Consider the following 18,850-nt stretch of genomic DNA (forward strand, 5'->3'; position numbering starts at 1 on the left):
CTGGTGCAAACTTCCTCCTTTTTTGATGGATTGGTTTGATAGACCTGTCAATGCCAAGTTTGTGAGTAATAATATCCTTAGATATACCTGTCATATCTTCATGTTTCCAAGCAAAGGTAGATTTTCTTCTTTTGAGGAAGGATATCATGTCTTCTTTCATCTTGCCAAGGATCCCTGATCCAATATAGATTTTTGATTCAGGATCACTAGGATCCAAGAGGATTTCGTCCACATCTTGTTCCCTTGCCTCCAAGACATTCCTCGGAGGATACTGTAATTGCTATTGCTCTCTTGGCTTCGAGGTTGGCTTCATGGATGAGGTATAGCAATCCTTAGCCTCTTGCTGATCACTGTCGATCTTGATTATCCCCCATGGGCTAGGAAGCTTCACACATTGATGGTAGGTAGATGGAACTGCTTTCATGTCATGTATCCAAGGCCTGCCAAGGATAACGTTGCAACACGATAAACAGTCAATAACACAAAATTTTTGGTAAGTATGTAATCCTTCCACGTAGATTGGGAGTTTGATGTCCCCCAGAGTTTTCTTCGTTTCCCCACTGAATCCTACAAGCACGGAGGATCTTGGTGTGATGTCTGATTCTGGGATTCCCATCTTCTTCAGGACATCAAGCTGGATAATGTTCACTGAGCTCCCTCCGTCAATAAGGATCCTGCGGACAAAATGGTTAGAGATAAAGAGAGTGATCACTAAACTATCATGGTGAGGATCCTAAATGTTAATGCGATCATTCTCATCAAATGTTATCATCTTCCCTTCTGAGACACTTGAGGTTCTAATAGGCCTTTCTCCATTATCCATTTTTGATTCTTTTGCATGTCTTTTGGCCGCTGAAAAGGATGTACCACAAATGTCCGATCCTCCGGATATAAAGTTAATCACTTGTGCGTCTGCCGGAGGTGCTGGAGCCTTTTCAGGGATCCTTTCAGGATCCTGGGTCCTTTGCTTTTTTCTCCCCAATAATTCTTTTAGATGCCCCTTGCTTAGCAGGTATCCAATTTCTTTTCTTAAGGCTATGCAATCTTCAGTTAGATGCCCGAAATCCTCATGGTATGCACACCATTTGGACTTATCTTTAGTCCCGGATGGTTTATCATTCTTCCTGGGCCATCTAGCTTTTTCACCTAGATTCTGCATTGCAAGGATCAGTTCATGATTATCGACGGAAAAACAATATTCTGAGATTGGAGGATATTCTTCATCATCCTCTTCTTGGTCAATAGCATGCACATTCTTGTTCTCGTTTCTATGGTAGGATTTGAACTTGTTGCTTTTGAAGGAGGATCCTTGCTGATCTTGTTTTGAGGATCCTACTTGTCTTTCCTGGATCCTCTTGTCATCCTCTAGCCGGATAAACCTGAGTGCTCGAGTTCTTACTTCATCTAAATTCCTGCATGGTGTCATAACAAGATCATCATAGAATAATGAATCCTTAAGCAGTCCCATTTTGAAGGCTTCAACAGCCGTAGCCATATCCAAGTTGGGAATGTCCAAGGATTCTTTACTAAATTTAGTTATATAATCCCTTAATGATTCGTTATGATTTTGAGTTATCCTGTATAAATCGCTAGTTAATTTTTCAAATTTTCTACTACAAGAGAATTGGTTATTGAATAAATTAACTAAATTAGCAAATGAAGTAATAGAGTAGGGGGGAAGACTTAGCAGCCATTTAAGAGCTGATCCAGTTAGAGTGGATCCAAATCCTTTACATAGGCATGCTTCTTTCAACTTTTCTGGGATAGGATTGATTTCCATCCTTTCCCTGTATTGTGCTATATGCTCCTCTGGATCCGTTGTGCCATCATACAGCTTCATGGTAGGGATATGGAACCTTTTGGGTACCTCTGCATCACAAATTGGTGGTGCAAAGCGAGATACCTTGTGGCTTCCATCTGCAATCTCTGGGATAGGCTTGACTACCCCTGGAACACTTGAGATCATGTCCTTTAGTTTCTGTAATTCCCTGGCCATAGCATGATTGGTACCTGTATCCTGCATGAATCCAAGGTTATTGGTAGGATAATTATTTAAAATGTTACCTCCCATTGGGTTCAAGTTAGGGAATCCATATTGCTGTGATTCTGGAACAACGGAGGGACCAGTGGAGGCGATGGTCTGCATTGGAATGAAGTCCCCTTGATGGACATCTAGACTTCCTGTTTGCAAACTTTTTAGGGATCCTGGCATCTGTAAGGATCCTGGTATCTGGGATGATCCTGGAATGAAGGAGGATCCTTGAACCTGGGATGATCCTGGAACAAAAGAGGATCCTTGGCCCTGAAATGATCCTGGAATAAAGTAGGATCCTTGAAACTGCTGTGCCCCCGGATAGGCTCCCGGATTCATGAAGGATCCCATGTATTGAGGATAGGATCCTATTGGCTGAAAATGTGAATCTGATGTCTGAGTCATTGCTGCCGAGTTGAGACGTGATCCTCTTGACTCCCCTATGATTTGCACGTCCGGGATCCCTGATGGCTGGGAAGTGATTTTTGGAGTATCGAAGCTCAAGGATTTGGGCATCAGTGGAGAGTGATCCTCTGCCGCTTTCTTTTGTCTTTTGAGATCTCCAATTTCCCTGAGGATCCTTTCGTTAGTTTCATCTTGCCGCTGCATACGATCCTTCATCTGCAAAATTAAAGCAAATACATCACTAGTACTGGGAATAGAAGAATTCATAGCAGAAGAAGATAGAGGTTTAGAGAAAGTGGGAGTTGATCTCTTCTCAGTATTTTTCTGAGATCCTGCCGGTGGAGGAGGCAAGGTGATCTGTGATGAGGTGACCGCAGACATCGCCATGGACGTGTTCTTCAATGATGAAGCCATGTAACTCTCTGAAATGATTTCGAACAAAAGATTTTCTTATGAATGAAGCACCAATTGCCCCACGGTGGGCGCCAAACTGTTTTGGTCAAAAATCACACAAGGATAATGTAACCAAACTTTAAGTAAACGGGGTATGATGCTTGGTTAATAATGAAAGTAAAGGATCACTTCTGTGATAAAGGATGCAAAGACACGATGATTTATACGAGGAAAAAGCCCTTGATCAGTGAATGATCTCCGGCATAAAAAACCTCGGGTGATGGCAACTACCGATCACCAACTTCAATATAACAAAAATATGATTACAACTTTGGATGATAATGAGCTGAGTACAAGGATCACTATTGCTTTTGGTGTCTAAGTGTGTGAGAGTTGCGTTGTATGTCGTGTGTGTTCTTCCGAATGAGGAAGAGTAGTCTTTATACTAGTGTAGGTGACCTATTTAAGGTAGGTAAACTATTAATCAGCTCATTACCCCTTTAGAAATAAAGATAATCTAGCCTAAATTGCTGCCCTTAGATCAAGCCAAGTTTCCATATCAGGTACAACGTCTATCTTCAATTTAGCTCTTGCCATAATTGTGAAAACGCGTCCCTTGATCATGATGCCTAGAGCATATCCTGCTAGATGTTCCTGCAAAATAATATTGTAGTAAGCGAAGGTGACCGTTAGTATAAGGATCACCATAACGTCCCATGATCCTGATCCTGAAGTCCGGCTGAGGATCACTGCCTGCCAAAGAAACAAGGATCACTGGTTAGGATCACGTATAAGGATCACTTACAGTAAAAATCCAGCCCTAACAACGGCTATAAATCCGTTGAGTTTGTTGCAGATAAGATCGAGAAAATATAATTCGTTACTATTACATTTCACTCCTTATATTTTGGGGGCAATTGTTAGGGGAGGATTTTCTAACAATTAGTGATCCTTACTTATTATCCTGACAAGTGATCCTTACTTCTGTGACAGATAGTGATCCTCAGAGCAGCTTCAAGAATCAGGATCATGGATCACCTGGAGGATCATGGATCACCTTAAGGATCCTCATGCTAATGATTGGCTATTTGTATTTCGTAATATTTTGCAGGAGTGACGAGCTTGACTTGGTCTTGGCAACGTTGCAATGGAATATTCCCCGGGCATTTCGCAATCATTTGAACGAAAATGGACGTTGTGGAGAACGTGGGAGAATGGCATGAAAGTCGGGCAGTTAGTTAGTTTAGTCTAGCTTTCATATTTAAATGGGGTGACGAGCTAAAATTAGAACACTTAGCTATTTTTTGCTTACACACACTCTCGTACACTTGCAGTCAAGAAGCTTTCGGCAAACACTTCACATTTCTCACAATTTTACACGTTTAGATATAGTGATCCTTGTACTTAGCTCGTCACTATCCGAAGTTGTAAACTTTAATTGATTTATTTGAGCTTGGTGATCGGTAGTTTCCATCACCCGAGGTTTTTTATGCCGGAGATCATTCATTGATCAAGGGCTTTTTCCTCGTATAAATCCTTGTGTTGTTCGTGCAATTTATATCATAGTGATCCTTATCATTATTCTTCATTTCAAGCATCATTCCCCGTAACTTGGAGTTTAGTTGCATTATCCTAGTGTGATTTTTGACCAAAACAGACATAATACCCCACTCTATAGATTGTGAGTTCCAAACCACTAATAATGAGGCTGAGTATGAAGCCTTGATTGCTGGTTTGCAAATTGCTAAGCAAATGGGGATCAGGTATCTTGAGGTACATGTAGATTCATTGTTAATCACTAATCACTTTAATGGATCCTATACTGTTAAAGGTGAAAAGCTAACCAAATATTTAGAGATAGTCAAAGAATTGGCACTCTCTTTTGTTTCCTTTAGTTTGACACAGGTACCAAGGGAAGAAAATACAGAAGCTGATGCATTGGCTAATTTAGGATCATCTTTGAAGATCCCGGAGGATATAAGTATCCCCATTATCCATATCTTGGCTCCTGCCATTGAGGATCATGTGGCCATGGAAATAGGAGAAGATTCTGCAATTATCCCTAGTGAGGATACTCGATCTCATTCAGGATCATGGATCCTCCCAATCATGAAATACTTACAACATGGAGAGATTCCTACAGGAGAAAACCCTAGGGCTTTCAAAATTAAGGTATCTTAATTCACAATTTTAAATAATATGTTGTATAAGCGATCTCTTGCAGGACCATATTTAAGATGCATTGAGGATCCTGAAATCCAAGAAGTTTTGAAAGACTTCCATGAAGGAGATTGTGGAAACCACACTAGGGGCAGGGCATTATTCTCAAGGATCCTGAGGACAGGATACTATTGGCCAACTATGAAAAGAGATGCTGTGGAGTATGCTAAGAAGTGTGATCCTTATCAGAGACACAGCAATATCCTTCATCAACCAGCTGAATTTTTGCATCCTATATCCTCCTCTTAGCCATTTATGAGATGGGGTATGGATATAGTTGGTAAGCTCCCTAAGGCACCTGGTGGAAAAGTGTTCATGCTAGCTATGACTGATTACTTCTCCAAGTGGATAGAGGCTGAAGCTTTTGCCCAGGTCAGAGAAAAGGAAGTTATATCCTTCATTAAAAGAAATATTATAACTAGATTTGGTATTCCTTCTGAAATTATATGTGATAATGGTTCCCAATTTATTGGGGGCAGAACTACTAACTTTTGTGACAGCTGGGGGATAAAGATGATAACATCAACACCAGTCCACCCACAAGCTAATGGTCAGGCAGAATCATCCAACAAGATCATCATCAACAATTTGAAGAAGAAGCTTGGATCTAAGAAAGGGAAATGGGCAGAAGAACTACCTTATGTGCTTTGGGCTGATAGGACAACCCCCAAGAATGCTACAGGCCAGACTCCATTCTCTTTGGTGTTCGGGGCAGAAGCAGTGATCCCTACAGAAATGGTGGTTCCAACTGCTAGAACAAGTATCCGTGATCCTGAGGAAAATAATGAGAACTTGGTTCAAGACCTGGATACTATTGAAGAAGTCAGGGATTTGGCTAGGATAAGGATAGCCAGTTATCAACAAAGAATGGCTGGTGCTTACAACAAAAATGTCAGGATCAGGAAGTTTCAAATTGGTGATATGGTGTTAAGAAAAGCATTTCAGAATACCACCAATCCTGCTGATGGAAAATTGGCACCAAAATGGGAAGGCCCTTATTTGATCGAAGCTGAGGCAGGAAAGGGGGCATATCGATTGCTGACTATGGAAGGTGATTTGTTACCAAGAGCTTGGAATGCTGTGCACTTGAAGAAATATTTCATGTGATCAGGATCCTTATAGAACAGGTGATCCTTACATTATGGGTATCCTTGAAGGATCCTTAAAGCACAGATGATCCTTACTTTGGTAACATCCTAAACTCAAACTATTTCATTTCCTTATTTTCTCATATAAGGATAAGGATCATGTGTCCTTTATCCACTTCTCACGTGATTCTGAGTTTTGAAAGTTCAGGTATCCTTAGCAAAATGTTGATCATCCACAGAAGCAATCAGTTCCTTGGGTTTGACCCCAGTTATTTGGGCTTGACCCCAGTTCCGCCTGTAGCGCATGATGATCCTGGTATAGTTCATGGCAGTGGGACCAGTACTCGCTTTAGGGGCTGATAATTCCATTGTAGTGGCTATACCTAGGATCCTACGTATAATGGTAGACGTACCATACATCCGTTCCTAAGGTTTCTAATGTTTTCACGTTAGCTAAGGTTTTGGCATTTTCATGTCACTAAGTTTGGATAGTCGCCAGTTAGGGCCATACTCCAGTTTACATACGATCCTTGGGCTTGTCCCCAGTTATCCTTGGGCTTGTCCCCAGTTATCCTTGGGCTTGTCCCCAGTTATCCTTGGGCTTGTCCCCAGTTATCCTTGGGCTTGTCCCCAGTTCCTAACTTTCATCTTATATTGGCTTAGTCCCGAGTTATGCCCTATTTCAGGTCTTTGGAGTTAGACAACTAAGGATCCTTGATCCTTACTTTTCTCTAAGGTTTATCTTATAGTTATCCTGGTTATGGTATTAAGGGTCAGGATCCTAACTTGGATCCTCAGGTATGATCCTTAACTGTTTTAATTTTGTTCATTGTTTATTTGAATAACCCTTGTAACTTGACAACTAAACCCGTGATCCTTAAAAATATACTACTTTTTGGGATTTTTCAACTATAGGATATTTGATCCTGGATCATATCCTAAATATTTTCAATTTAACTTATTCAAGATTTCAATTTTAGATAAGTATACGTCAAAATAATTGAAAAATAAAAAAAAAACAAAAAAGGAGAACAACACAAGATAAGCCACAAAAGATTAAGGTTTTATTTATTAACAAAAGGTTAACCCTTAAAAGGTTGTCAAAATTACCTACCCCGAGCATCTACCAGTAATACGTGGCCCGTCCGCTGGGGTAGGTAAAGGGTGTCCATGATAATAAGTTCTAAGTAGTGCAGGAATAGAAAGATGGCAGGATAACAACGGCTTCATCCCCCAAACAGAGGATCCCTCCACCGATTGTCATCCTACCTATTGTTCGAAGGATCTTGGATCCTTAACCCTAAAACTATTGTTTAAGTATAAACCAAGAATTGTTCAACAAAACAACCATCAAACTAAAAAAAATTGGGCTCCGGCTATGTCTAGAAGTTTCCATCATCGCCCAATCATGCAGCCTAGACCTTCACTGCATCACCACCTCCAGCTTCTCCACCTTGATCCTTGCCACTGCCTCCAGCCTCAATTGTCAGGATCTCTTCAGCCTCCTCATCATCCTCCAGATTAGCTAGCCTTGCCTTCCACCCTTCAACATCCCAGCTGCTTTTGTCGAAGTTAGGATCCTGGGCTTCCTGGGCCATCTGCAGTTTTGTCTTGTACATGGTGATGGCAGCAGAAACCTTTGCACCTTCCACGATTTCATGCTTCTCGTAGTCAATGTTAATCGGGATTTTGGCTGTCTCGTTCCTAGCAGCTTGGAGGGCTTTTTCAAGTTCAGCGATCTTGAGATCCTTGAGCACGGCAACCTGTTGGAGATCAGCGATCTTCTCATCCAGCTTCTCAACGCTCCCCACGTAATCCTCGATCTCAGAAAATTTCTGCAGAGAAGTCAAGACAGTTCAAGGTCAGGTGATCCTCATATGAGCAGGATATATGGTAAAGATATGCAAGCAGAATCAGTGATCCTTACCTCATTGAAATATTCGAGGAACTGGTGGCGGAGCAGGGGCGGGCCTTGTAGGTCCCCAGCTTCGGAACTCTTTCTCTTTTTGCCACCCCTTCCTTTGATGGGTGCCTTGGGGATGGAGACGCTCGGGCTTGCAATGGCCTTCTTCTTGGATTTGACGGTGTCAAGATCAGCCATACCGAACTTGGAGGCAGCTTTTGAGGATTTTCCAGCACCTATACGTTTAAAATAAGATAAGTATCCTTACCCCATTTATATTTAACTATCTATTCAAATCCTAAATAATACCAAGAATAGGATACTTACTTGACATTGTGACTGAGCCTGAGGATATCTCTTGGGAGTCCTGGGTGTTGGTGTTGAATGTTCTTGTTGCAGGATCAAGCCTCCTAAAAGCAGCAAGTCTCTTTTTGGCGGCAGGGGACAGTCTGAGGTGTGAGACAGTGATAGCTGCACGTCGGAAACAAAAAAGGGTGTTAGTGATCCTTATGTGAAAAGAGAATCGTCTGGTGATCCTTATCAGGATCCTCTATCCTACCATGGGTGCACCACTCCCTGGGCAGATCCTTTCCATTTGGAATAGTGTCTCTTCTGACGAAGAAGAAGCGTCGCTTCCAGTTAGTATCGTTCTTGGTGGCTTTGAAGATCGGGTGCTCTTCACCAGCTTTTCGTTTGAACAAGTAACGGTGGGATCCGAAAGTAGTGAGGTCATACATCTCACCCAGCTCAGACATTCCAAGATCGATCCCTTCTTGCTCGATGATCCTTTCAAGGGTATATAGAACCCTCCAGATCATCGGCATGGCCTGGATATAGCAGTTGCCGGTGAGAGAGAAAAAGGATTGGGTGAATTGAGGGAAAGGATACGAGTATCCTATCATGAAAGGAGTGACCGGGAAGGCAACCCAAGTCTCAGAGATGTAATCGCTCAGGGCAGTAGGACTGAAAGGTTTAAAGAAGGTGTTCGCCGGAAAATAGTGCCCGATTTTGTCAATTTGGGGATCTGTGAAGCAACACCTCTCTTGTGGGGAATCCTTGATAATCCCTTGACCCTTCAAGGGGCTATTCTTTTTGGGATCCTTAGCAGGAGAATTCCGGAGCAACATTTTTTGCGAGATGAAAGAAAAAGAAATAAAACAGAGTAAGAGAAGGAAGAAGGTGAAGAGAGAATACCTGTGTGATCTTCGGATGAGATTATAAAGGGAGTATCTCCGAAATTTAAATGCTAATTGATCCTATCTCTATCTCCTATTTATAATCATGATCGTGCAGGGTTGTCACTTCTGTGACGTTAGAATTGCAACGGATAGTTCTATATCGACGGCTATATATCCGTTAGTTAGTTGCGGATAAGATCAGTAAAATATAACTCGTTCATTTTACAAATTACTCCTTATATTTTGGGGGCAATTGTTAGGGGATGATTTTCTATTAGCCCGTGATCCTCACTTGTTATCCTATTAGTGATCCTTACTTCTGTGACAGATAGTGATCCTCAGAAGTGCTTTAGGATCAGGATCATGGATCACCCTGAGGATCCTTATACTAACAATTGTTCTCTTTGAATTTCGTATTGTTTTGCAGGAGTTACAAGTTGGACCTGGTCTTAGCAACTTTACTATGGAATATTCCACGGCTATTTCGCACACGTTTGACTGAGAAGGGACGTTGTGGAGAACGTGGGAGCATGGCACGAATTTCGGATAGTTTGTTAGCGTAGTTAACTTCTATTTTTAAAGGGGTAACGAGCTAGTAGTTAGAACACTTGGCTAATTTCAGCTACACTCACTCGTACAATTGCACTCTCAAGCATACAGCAGAACACTTAACAGTTTTCACACATTCTTGCATGATATACCATAGTGATCCTTGTACCTAGCTCGTTACTATCCGAAGTTGTAAACATTTGTTGGTTAATTTGAACTTGGTGATCGGTAGTTTCCATCACCCGAGGTTTTTTATGCCGGAGATCATTCATTGATCAAGGGCTTTTTCCTGGTATAAATCTTTGTGTCAATTGTGTAAATTACATCTAAGTGATCCTTATCATTGTACCTCATTTCAAGCATCATACCCCGTAACTAAGAGTTTGGTTGCATTATCCTCATCAGATTTTTGACCAAAACAGACGCTAAAACACCATTTGCTGCTTTGCGGATTCCTCACTGAAATTTTGAGCATTCTTTAGATCCACAGCAATGTTACATTGAAACAAATTCTTCGGAACTGATTGACTTGAAGTAGTTGACAATGAACCACCATGGAAACCACTGCTTGAGCTTTCTTGATTTGACGTGTTAGAACTTTCAGCTGAGAAAGCTGTCTTAGGAGACACATTCTTTGGGATCATACGGTAATACAGCTCAACATTCTGCTGATATGAGGAATGATTAACTTTGTTTGATTTCTTGATCTCAAGTTCATGACTCTCCAATCTTTCGATTAACAGATCAACCGTCAGATCCTCCGACTTGATTGTGTTCTTCAGCATCAAAGCAAAGTATTTTCAGTCTTTCTCATCCGGCAGCGAGTCAAACAGTTTATCGACCAATTCTTCTTGAGTATATATGATTCCATGTCTTGCCAGCTCCATCTTCAAATGCCCGAATCTTTCAATCATCTTAGATACAGATTCATTTTTCAAACATCTAAACAAATCAAATTCTTTTCTTAACAACTTCTTTTTGTTTTTAACTATCTCAGCACTACCCACACATTTCACTCTCAGTTTCTCCCATAGATCTTTCGAATTTGTGTACTCAATCAACGATATTACGTCATCTCTCACAGACTGATGAACCAACGCAATGCACTTTTGTTCAGCAACAAAACTTTCTACATCAGTATCTGCTATATTTTCATAATCCGATCTTCCCATATTGAAATCATTCTTCATGCTCTTCCAGCTTGGATATGCAAAATCTTTTAACCATTCTTCAAACCTTTTAGCCCATCTGTTATATTCTTCAATCGCCATCAGTTTGGGAGGTTTGTTGTATGTGCCATATGCACTCTCTACACTCAAAGCATCAGAAAGGGTTTTCTTTGCACTCTGATTTGGAACATTTTCATTTGTGTTGTTTAATGTATCATCTCCGGTGTTTCCCGTGAAAGCAAAAATGTCACTGAATGGATTCATAAACTCATCCATCTTCAAGTACCTGTAACAATCAACAAACACTTAGAAAATTTTTGATTTTAACAAAAACAGTTTCAAACGAAATCAGTTCAAACGAAATGAACAGTCTTCACACAAAAACAGATTTCAAGTGAAATGAGCTTTCACACGAAATACTCTTCACACGAAATACACTTCAAACGAAATAGCAAGTTTGGTGCGAAATAGATGTATTTCGTACGAAATAGAGATTCCAAGTTGATTTCGTGCGAAATAAGGTCTGATTTCGTGCGAAATACGAAATAGTATGCTGATTCCGTGCGAAATACTGTGATTTCGTGCGAAATACTGTGATTTCGTACGAAATAAGACACTCAAGGTTGATTTCGTGCGAAATAATAACTGACTATTTCGTGCGAAATAATGATGACATCAGCATGTCGGCCACCATTTTGTCAAATTGATCCGGTTTTTGTTCGAATTTTGGTCCAATTCTTTCAAGGATTCATTAAAACAGTGTTTTACGTGATATATGTGAAATTCAATCCATTTTGTCCGTTAAATCTCGTTTAATTTTGAAAAGAATGAGTAGAAGTGATGAAAACAAGCTGAATTGGTATAAACTTTTATTCCTGAGCTCTGATACCACTTGTTGGATCGTCGTGTGACCCGAACGAGTCAATCAGAAGAGTTTACCATCCATATTAAAGGCGGAATCAGTGATATAGATGTGAAACAACTTGATTCTCCTTAATTATCCTTTTATTAATGATTTCAAAGCAATCCTGATCGTTTGACAAACTGGCAGCACCTCGGCTTTGAAATCAAGACCGTTACAAATGAGCTAGCAACACAGCTATATATAGGGATGGTAATTTCGTACGAAATAGGCATAAGCTTATTTTGTGCAAAATAGCATTGTGTTATTTCGTACGAAATAGCTAAGGCTATTTCGAGCTATTTCGTGCGAAATACCCCTTTGACATGCAAAACCTAATTTCTAACCTGTTGTGCACTGGTTTATCCTATCTAGACACATGACACGATACAAGACGAAGTTAACAGACATTTATGCACCAACAGATTCTTTTAAAGATACTGGACTAGTAGGCAAGTCCACAGTTATCGGATCCACTACAGCTGGTGTAGTAGGCACAAAGTCAGTTAGCTCATTCTCATCAGGTAAAAAAGAGTAGTCTTGATTTTTAGAAGATGAGGCTTTACTAAACCCTGTAGGATCGATATACGACCTGAATGAGTCGCTCAGAGTCAAATCAAAGTCATTAGAGAGGCGGAAACACTCTAATAACTGAGAATCAGTGATAGAATGGTGTAGAAACAGAGATATACATTTAAAACAGGTTTTTCATTGATTTTCAACTTGAATACACGGTGAGAAATTTACAGCACTTCATTACACAGTTCACCAATTCGTACCAAATGAAAAACCAACACCTCCTATTTATAGGAGATTGATTTCTCACGAAATGGTAGGATCCATTTCGTACGAAATGGCAAAGCTTCTTTTCGTACGAAATGGCCAAACACCCATTTCGTGCGAAATGACTTACATACACAGATAACTTTATATTTTGACACTTTTGACCCTATTACAAGCCACCGACATGACCTAGACTGTTGACGTAGGCGATAGACATTATGCACCAACAAACTCCCCCCTTGGATATTGCCGGAGTCTTCAGTCAGGTTGTCTTCAGCACTTTCATCATAGGGACTTAAACTTTTCCTCCCTTTGCTTAGGCTTCTTCAGTAACAGCTTCCTAAGCTTTTCATTCGCTTCGACCGCTCGCTTTTCCTCTTCAGCCATCCTTTGCACAACAATATGTCTTAACATATTGTCTTTTTCTTCATGTGCCTTTCTTTCTTTCTCAGCTTTCAGCGCTTCTTCTTTCTCTATCTTTCTCCATTTAGTCGACCATGCATTCTCAGAGTTAATTCCTTTCTGAAAGCATATAGTTACAACTTTCTGAAACTGTAAGGCCTGTTCTTTGTCTTCAGCTTTGTAGCAAATCTTGTTTATGAACAAACATTCAATGTCTTTTGAAGAACAGTTGATAAGCCACATCGGATCATACAAGTGGATATGTCTGACTTCATTCTCCACCTTGTGTGTGATCACAGCTTCAGTTGACAAGCAGCTGTATACCCAACACAAAAACCCTTTATGGAAATCTTGCTCCATCTTCGGCTACAGGATATTCTTGATCACCCTAGGCTTCTTTATCTGCAAGATAGTTTCTTCTGAGCCTGTCACTAGATCTACCCTCTTTACTTTCTTCGGATAGTGAGGTTTCCAGTGCTTAAAATCTTTGAAAGCTTCATACTTCATTAGGCCCCAAATAGGCACATCATGCTTTCTGACAGGATAATTCAAAGTTCTAACTTTTGGAAGCTCTTCCACATCCCACCATGGTAAGGACATGATATCCTGGATATAAGCAAAATACTGAACACCATACTCTCGACGGATAGCATACGCATTAACCTGTGGCAGAAAGCCCCAGCTGATTACATCTCCAAGTGAAACATCTCTATCTCTCTTGTAGAACTTCAGCGGTTGTTTAAACTTTCGTTCAGTATCTTTTCTAAACCATTTCTTCCTCTCTTCCCGCTGTTCATCTTTCGACGTTCCATCAAAGTTTTTATCCTTTAAACATTCTTCAACTCTCCTTCTTAACTCATCTATGTTTTCATGGCTGAAGAATTCAACAAGCGTTGGAAAGTCAGAAGTATCAACATTCACACTTTCTTCATCACTGCAATCTTCAACTTCAACTCTATCATAGTTGTTAGCCTCTTCAACATATTTATACTGATAATCGGGCTGCTGATTGATGTAGAACTGATTCAGCTCTTCTTCGAAATCAAACTTGAAAGTACTTTCACAATGTGTGTCATCTTGATGATATCATCCAGAGTATACGTATGTCTGATTTCACCTTCTTCTACATCAGGTTCAAGACGCAGAATCAATTTTTCACTTTCATCAACATTTTTGTCATCAACATGCTCCCCCTCACCTTCAGCATTTTCTGGTTCTTCGTTGGCATCATCTTGAAGATAGTCATCAACATTTTCTTCATTTGACTCTTCAGTAACCTTGATACCTGAAGAACCCTGATCATTATCATTCCCATCATCATCATCATCATCATCATCATCATCATCATCATCATCATGACTACTAGCAGAAAACACGTCATCTGCATCATCTTTCTTAGCCTCATCATCTTCCTCTTCTTCATCATCCTCATCACCTTCTTCATCTTCATTTATAACATCATCAACTTCAACATCTTCTTCAAAAATACCAGAAACTGCAGAAATAGGATGGGGATTCTAAATAGGTGATTCAGGAACAATTGCCAAAACAATTTCCCTTTCAGTAACTTCTGAAGCACCTTCAACATGAATGCCTTTACCTTGTTTTTCATCTCTGCTTCAATTGCAGCTTGACGAAGAGCTCTCACCTCTTCAACCTGAATTTCTTCAAACTTTTGTTCAACAGACTTTCCAATCAAATTCTCTAACACTTTGTTCATCATATACATCACATGCTCTTTCTTTGCATTGGCAGCCTCTAACTCTTTCTTCTTTAGTTTGAAGTACTTATTCTGTTTGTCTCTCCGAGCTTTTTCCTCTTCCAACTCTGTAATACGAACTTTCATAATATCAATCTCAGCCTGATCAGCTTTAACTCTTTTCAACAATGACAAGTTTTCAGCTTCAACTGTCTTGACACGCTTTTCAAGTTTCTTTTCACGATCTTCCAACTTTTTATTCTCTACTAACACTTCTTCTACCTTTTTTTCCAACTTCTTCACCTGCTCATCATTCGCAAAACTGAAATCTCCAATATCATCAAGACCAATATTCTCCGGAACACGTGGAAAATTTTTGTATCCAGAAGAGCTAGGAGTTGTTTGTACTTGTGGTTGTGTAGTTGGAGGTGTTTGTAGAATATGTCGTGAGGTGATAACAGGTTGTTCATGTGTAGGTGTAGAAATATGTAGTTGGGATAAATGCAGTGGTTATTGATGTGGTGGTGATTGATGTGGTGGTGATTGATGTGTTGGTGGTGAAGTTTGTTTTGGTGGAGATTCATGTGGCGGTGATAGATATGGTGGTGATGGTGGTTGTTGTGGTTCAGGTGGTGTAGGTTGTTTTGGTTTTGATGTACGTTTAGGATCCATCTTGATTGTCAACTTTCGAACTTTTGGAGATACAATACGCTTTCTTGCACTAGCTTTCTTCCTACCTCCAGATGATGGTGGGGTTTGAGTATCTTGAACATGATCCGGAGATGGAATGTACAAATCATCATCTTTTTCTTCTCTCCTTTTTCTCTTTAGTTTTTCTTTTTCTATATCAGCCTTAATTCTTTTCAAACGTCCAGTTTCATCAATCTCTGATTCAGATGAGCTTGATGAACTTTTCTCTTCATTGTCACCTTCATTCTCACCAGCTGCAAAACTTTCTTTAAGAGATTTCAATATTTGTTCAGACTCAGGAGATAAACGAACATTATCTCCTTCACCATCAGCTTCTGGTTCTTCTTCCTCTGGTTCATCGACCAGTAAAGTCTCAACAACTTTCTTTTGACGTTTCTTCTTTGGTTGTGACGAAGAACCTTCTTCAATTTGAACTTTAGGAGTTGTCTTTCTGCTCCTCTTCTTCTTTTCCTCCTTTGTGAACCATTCATTACGTGTTGCTTTGAAACCAACTAATATTTTTAAATCATCTACTGCATTCTTTTCCTTTATTTCTTCCTCATTTCTCCATTTCAAATGATCAACAGGATCTGGATCTTGATAATCTGCACTCTTGATAAATCCGAAGAATTCAGCCTTTGTTGTTGATTCAGGATGATTTTTGTGATATCTGGATAACACAATCAGCGTTTCATTATCCATATGATATAATACCAACAAATCATTATTTTCATTTTTCTCAAGATCTGGATAGGCATGATCAATCATCATTTGTACAAATCTTGGATATAACCAAGTTTTGCTGCCTGAAGTAATGTTCTCCTTCATGTAATGAAAAATAATCTTTGAGAAATTTACTTCTTGTTCAATACTAGTGCAGTAACCATGTTCATCTGATAGTCTCGCATCACATCATAACCACCCTTTCGATGACTGAGAGCATGAACGATTGAATGAATGAAAAACTTGTACGGCTTCGAGAAACATGATTTCAAATAGTTCGCACTATTCAGTGGTCCATTATAACCCATCCTTAACATGCATCCCTTGACCATCCTTTCTGGAAACTTTGTCGGAGAATCTTCATCATCAGGAAGATCTAATACTTCACGAACTAGCTGTTCTGAGATGACAATTTCTTTTTCTTGACTATTCAAGCTGACAATTGATGTTATCACTTTGTTTTCCTCATCATATTTGGTATTTTTCCAGAAACGCTCAATGTGAGATCTAAAAACATTATGTTGATTCATCAAAACCTTCTGGATAGGTAACCTCTTAATGAATTCCTGAATCTCTTTAAACACAGCCATCTTCGGTAACTTTTCATCGTAAACACAACAGATGTTGTGTAACGGATCAAACTGAACATTCGAAGCCTGAAATTTTCAACAAAAACACAATGTTAAACACTTTGAATAATTTTCAAAACAACATCATTCATTTACATCATACTTCATGCGAAATGACATTCAAACGAAATGATCAGTTTCAAGCGATATGACACTTCAAATGAAATGGTGCTTTCAAACGGAATGGCATTTTCAAACGGAATGACCAGTTTGAAACGGGATGACATTTTGAAACGAAATGGCCTGTTTGAAACGGAATAACCATCTGAAGCGAAATGACTCATCATTTCGTTTGAAATCATCTTTTCATTTCGTTTGAACTGTCATGTTTGAACAATAATTTTTCTCATGTTCTGATCATGAAATTGAAACCCTAAGAATGATCTATGACAAATTCCGAGTAAATGGGTATCTTTTATTTTCAATTTAGACCAATCATCCATCCTAGATCTAAGTTCAAAGTTCCAGATCTACCGAGTTCACACGAAATCAAGTTATCTGGTTCAAATTAAACCTCTAGAACTGATCTACAACATATTCCGAACACACAGATGTGATTATTGTTCATTTTAGTTCACTATCAAGCCCTAGATCTAAGATCCATGTCCTGTTCTTCGACGTTCAAACGAAATCAGATAGTTCTTGGTTAAATCAACATGATTTCTCACCTTTCCCATGATCTAAGTTCATTAAACCAACTTAAATATGGATTACGAGCAACAAACTAACAATGAAGTGAATATGGTGATTTCGCTTGAAATCACCTGAGACTGTGTGTTTGAAGCGAAATGGAACAACTGATGCTTTCAAGCGAAACGGAACCACTATTTATAGACGTGCCCATTTCGTACGAAATGGACAATGAAGCCTTTACAAGCGAAATGATCATTTGAAACGAAATGGCCATTTTGTGCGAAATGGTCATTTCGTTTGAAATTTCAATTTTTCAAACTTTTTCAAAATTTTTAACTTTTTGATTTTCTTTTACCAACACACCCAGTTAACCAAGTCCAAGTTAATGACCCTGGTCAACTGTTTAGCCTACCAAGTCCAAGTTAATGACCTTGGTTGACCAATTTATGAAGTTGCTGATTTTCTGAAACAAATTTTAAGTTCAAATTAATGAACTTTTAAACATTTCAAGCAATTTCCAACACATTTTCACAATTATCTGCTTATCCAACCCTCATGATCCAAACTTGTTCAGCATTCTAAGACTTTGATCATCAGATCCCAACGTCTGTTGTCGAAAATAAGATGAAAATCAAATCTTTTTGGATTTTAAATTTTGCTAAACAAACAGACAATCTTTTTGGATTTTTGATAAACAATAAACTGTACACACATATTTTTGGTGAGCGTGTTAGGGGATCATATCAGCTACTAAAATGATACACGTACCGTTAAGCTTTGATTACATATTCAACATTAAACAATTCATAGTGATTGCCGATATACTGATCCTCTTAAGCTTTCACACAAACTTCAATCTGTTCAGGATACGAATTTAGTGTTTTAAATGCTTAACTTTTACGCGTGTACCACCCCAGAATATACTCCCGTATCCAGACCACTATATTCAGTCTTACAGGTGAGTGCACACTAATGATATCTGTAATGGGTGAATGCGAGGCCATGAGAGCTCAGGCTAGAACTTTCGTTCAATCAGAGAGATGATGGCTCGACTTTAGGTGGGTCCCCTTTGGGGATCTTCTTTACAACATCACATGATTAGCATTTTGCAATGTTTCATCATTTTTTACACTGAGGGGAGGCTTTATGAATAAAGCTTTGAAGAGTATTATACAAGGACTAGGCTATTGCTTCCGCAAAATCAGAAGTCCTGGTATAATACCCCAGATATCATCACGTACAAAGACCTAGTATGTCAGAAATAGAGTTTTTCAAACAGGATTTCAGGTGTTACCTATATATCCGAGAGATGTTCCCCACGTAAAAGCAAGTTATGATTTTATGTTTATATCCCAAACAAACTTACTAAATGTGTAAAAACCTATCGACACATCATCAGCGAGACTGCTTAACACATTTTTAAATTTTACAATTCTTTAGCGTACTGCATCTG

The 18,850-nt window shown here is 39.4% G+C and overlaps 1 protein-coding gene across 1 annotated transcript; it reads right to left on the reverse strand.

Moving 5' to 3' along the window:
* Positions 1 to 13,389: 13,389 nt before the first annotated feature.
* Positions 13,390 to 15,192, reverse strand: LOC110931402 (uncharacterized protein DDB_G0283697-like). The gene is made up of 6 exons (XM_022174798.1): positions 15,131 to 15,192; positions 14,756 to 15,044; positions 14,624 to 14,680; positions 14,400 to 14,540; positions 14,141 to 14,318; positions 13,390 to 14,099 (listed from the first exon to the last, which is right to left on the reverse strand). The coding sequence occupies exons 1-6, from the start codon at positions 15,190 to 15,192 to the stop codon at positions 13,390 to 13,392; spliced, it is 1,437 nt and encodes a 478-aa protein (XP_022030490.1).
* Positions 15,193 to 18,850: the final 3,658 nt, after the last annotated feature.

Source organism: Helianthus annuus, chromosome 3 (assembly GCF_002127325.2).
Source record: "Helianthus annuus cultivar XRQ/B chromosome 3, HanXRQr2.0-SUNRISE, whole genome shotgun sequence".
Lineage (NCBI taxonomy): Eukaryota > Viridiplantae > Streptophyta > Magnoliopsida > Asterales > Asteraceae > Helianthus > Helianthus annuus.

Bases quoted from the DNA above. Each gene is read 5' to 3' on its own strand.
- LOC110931402 (XM_022174798.1), bottom strand. From the start codon at position 15,192: ATGAACAACCTGTTATCACCTCACGACATATTCTACAAACACCTCCAA. The intron at 15,045-15,130 runs GTACAAACAACT...TGGAGATTTCAG, and splicing joins CTCCAACTACACAACCACAA to TTTTGCGAATGATGAGCAGG. The intron at 14,319-14,399 runs GTGTTTTCTGCT...GATAATGATCAG, and splicing joins AGAAAGATGATGCAGATGAC to GGTTCTTCAGGTATCAAGGT.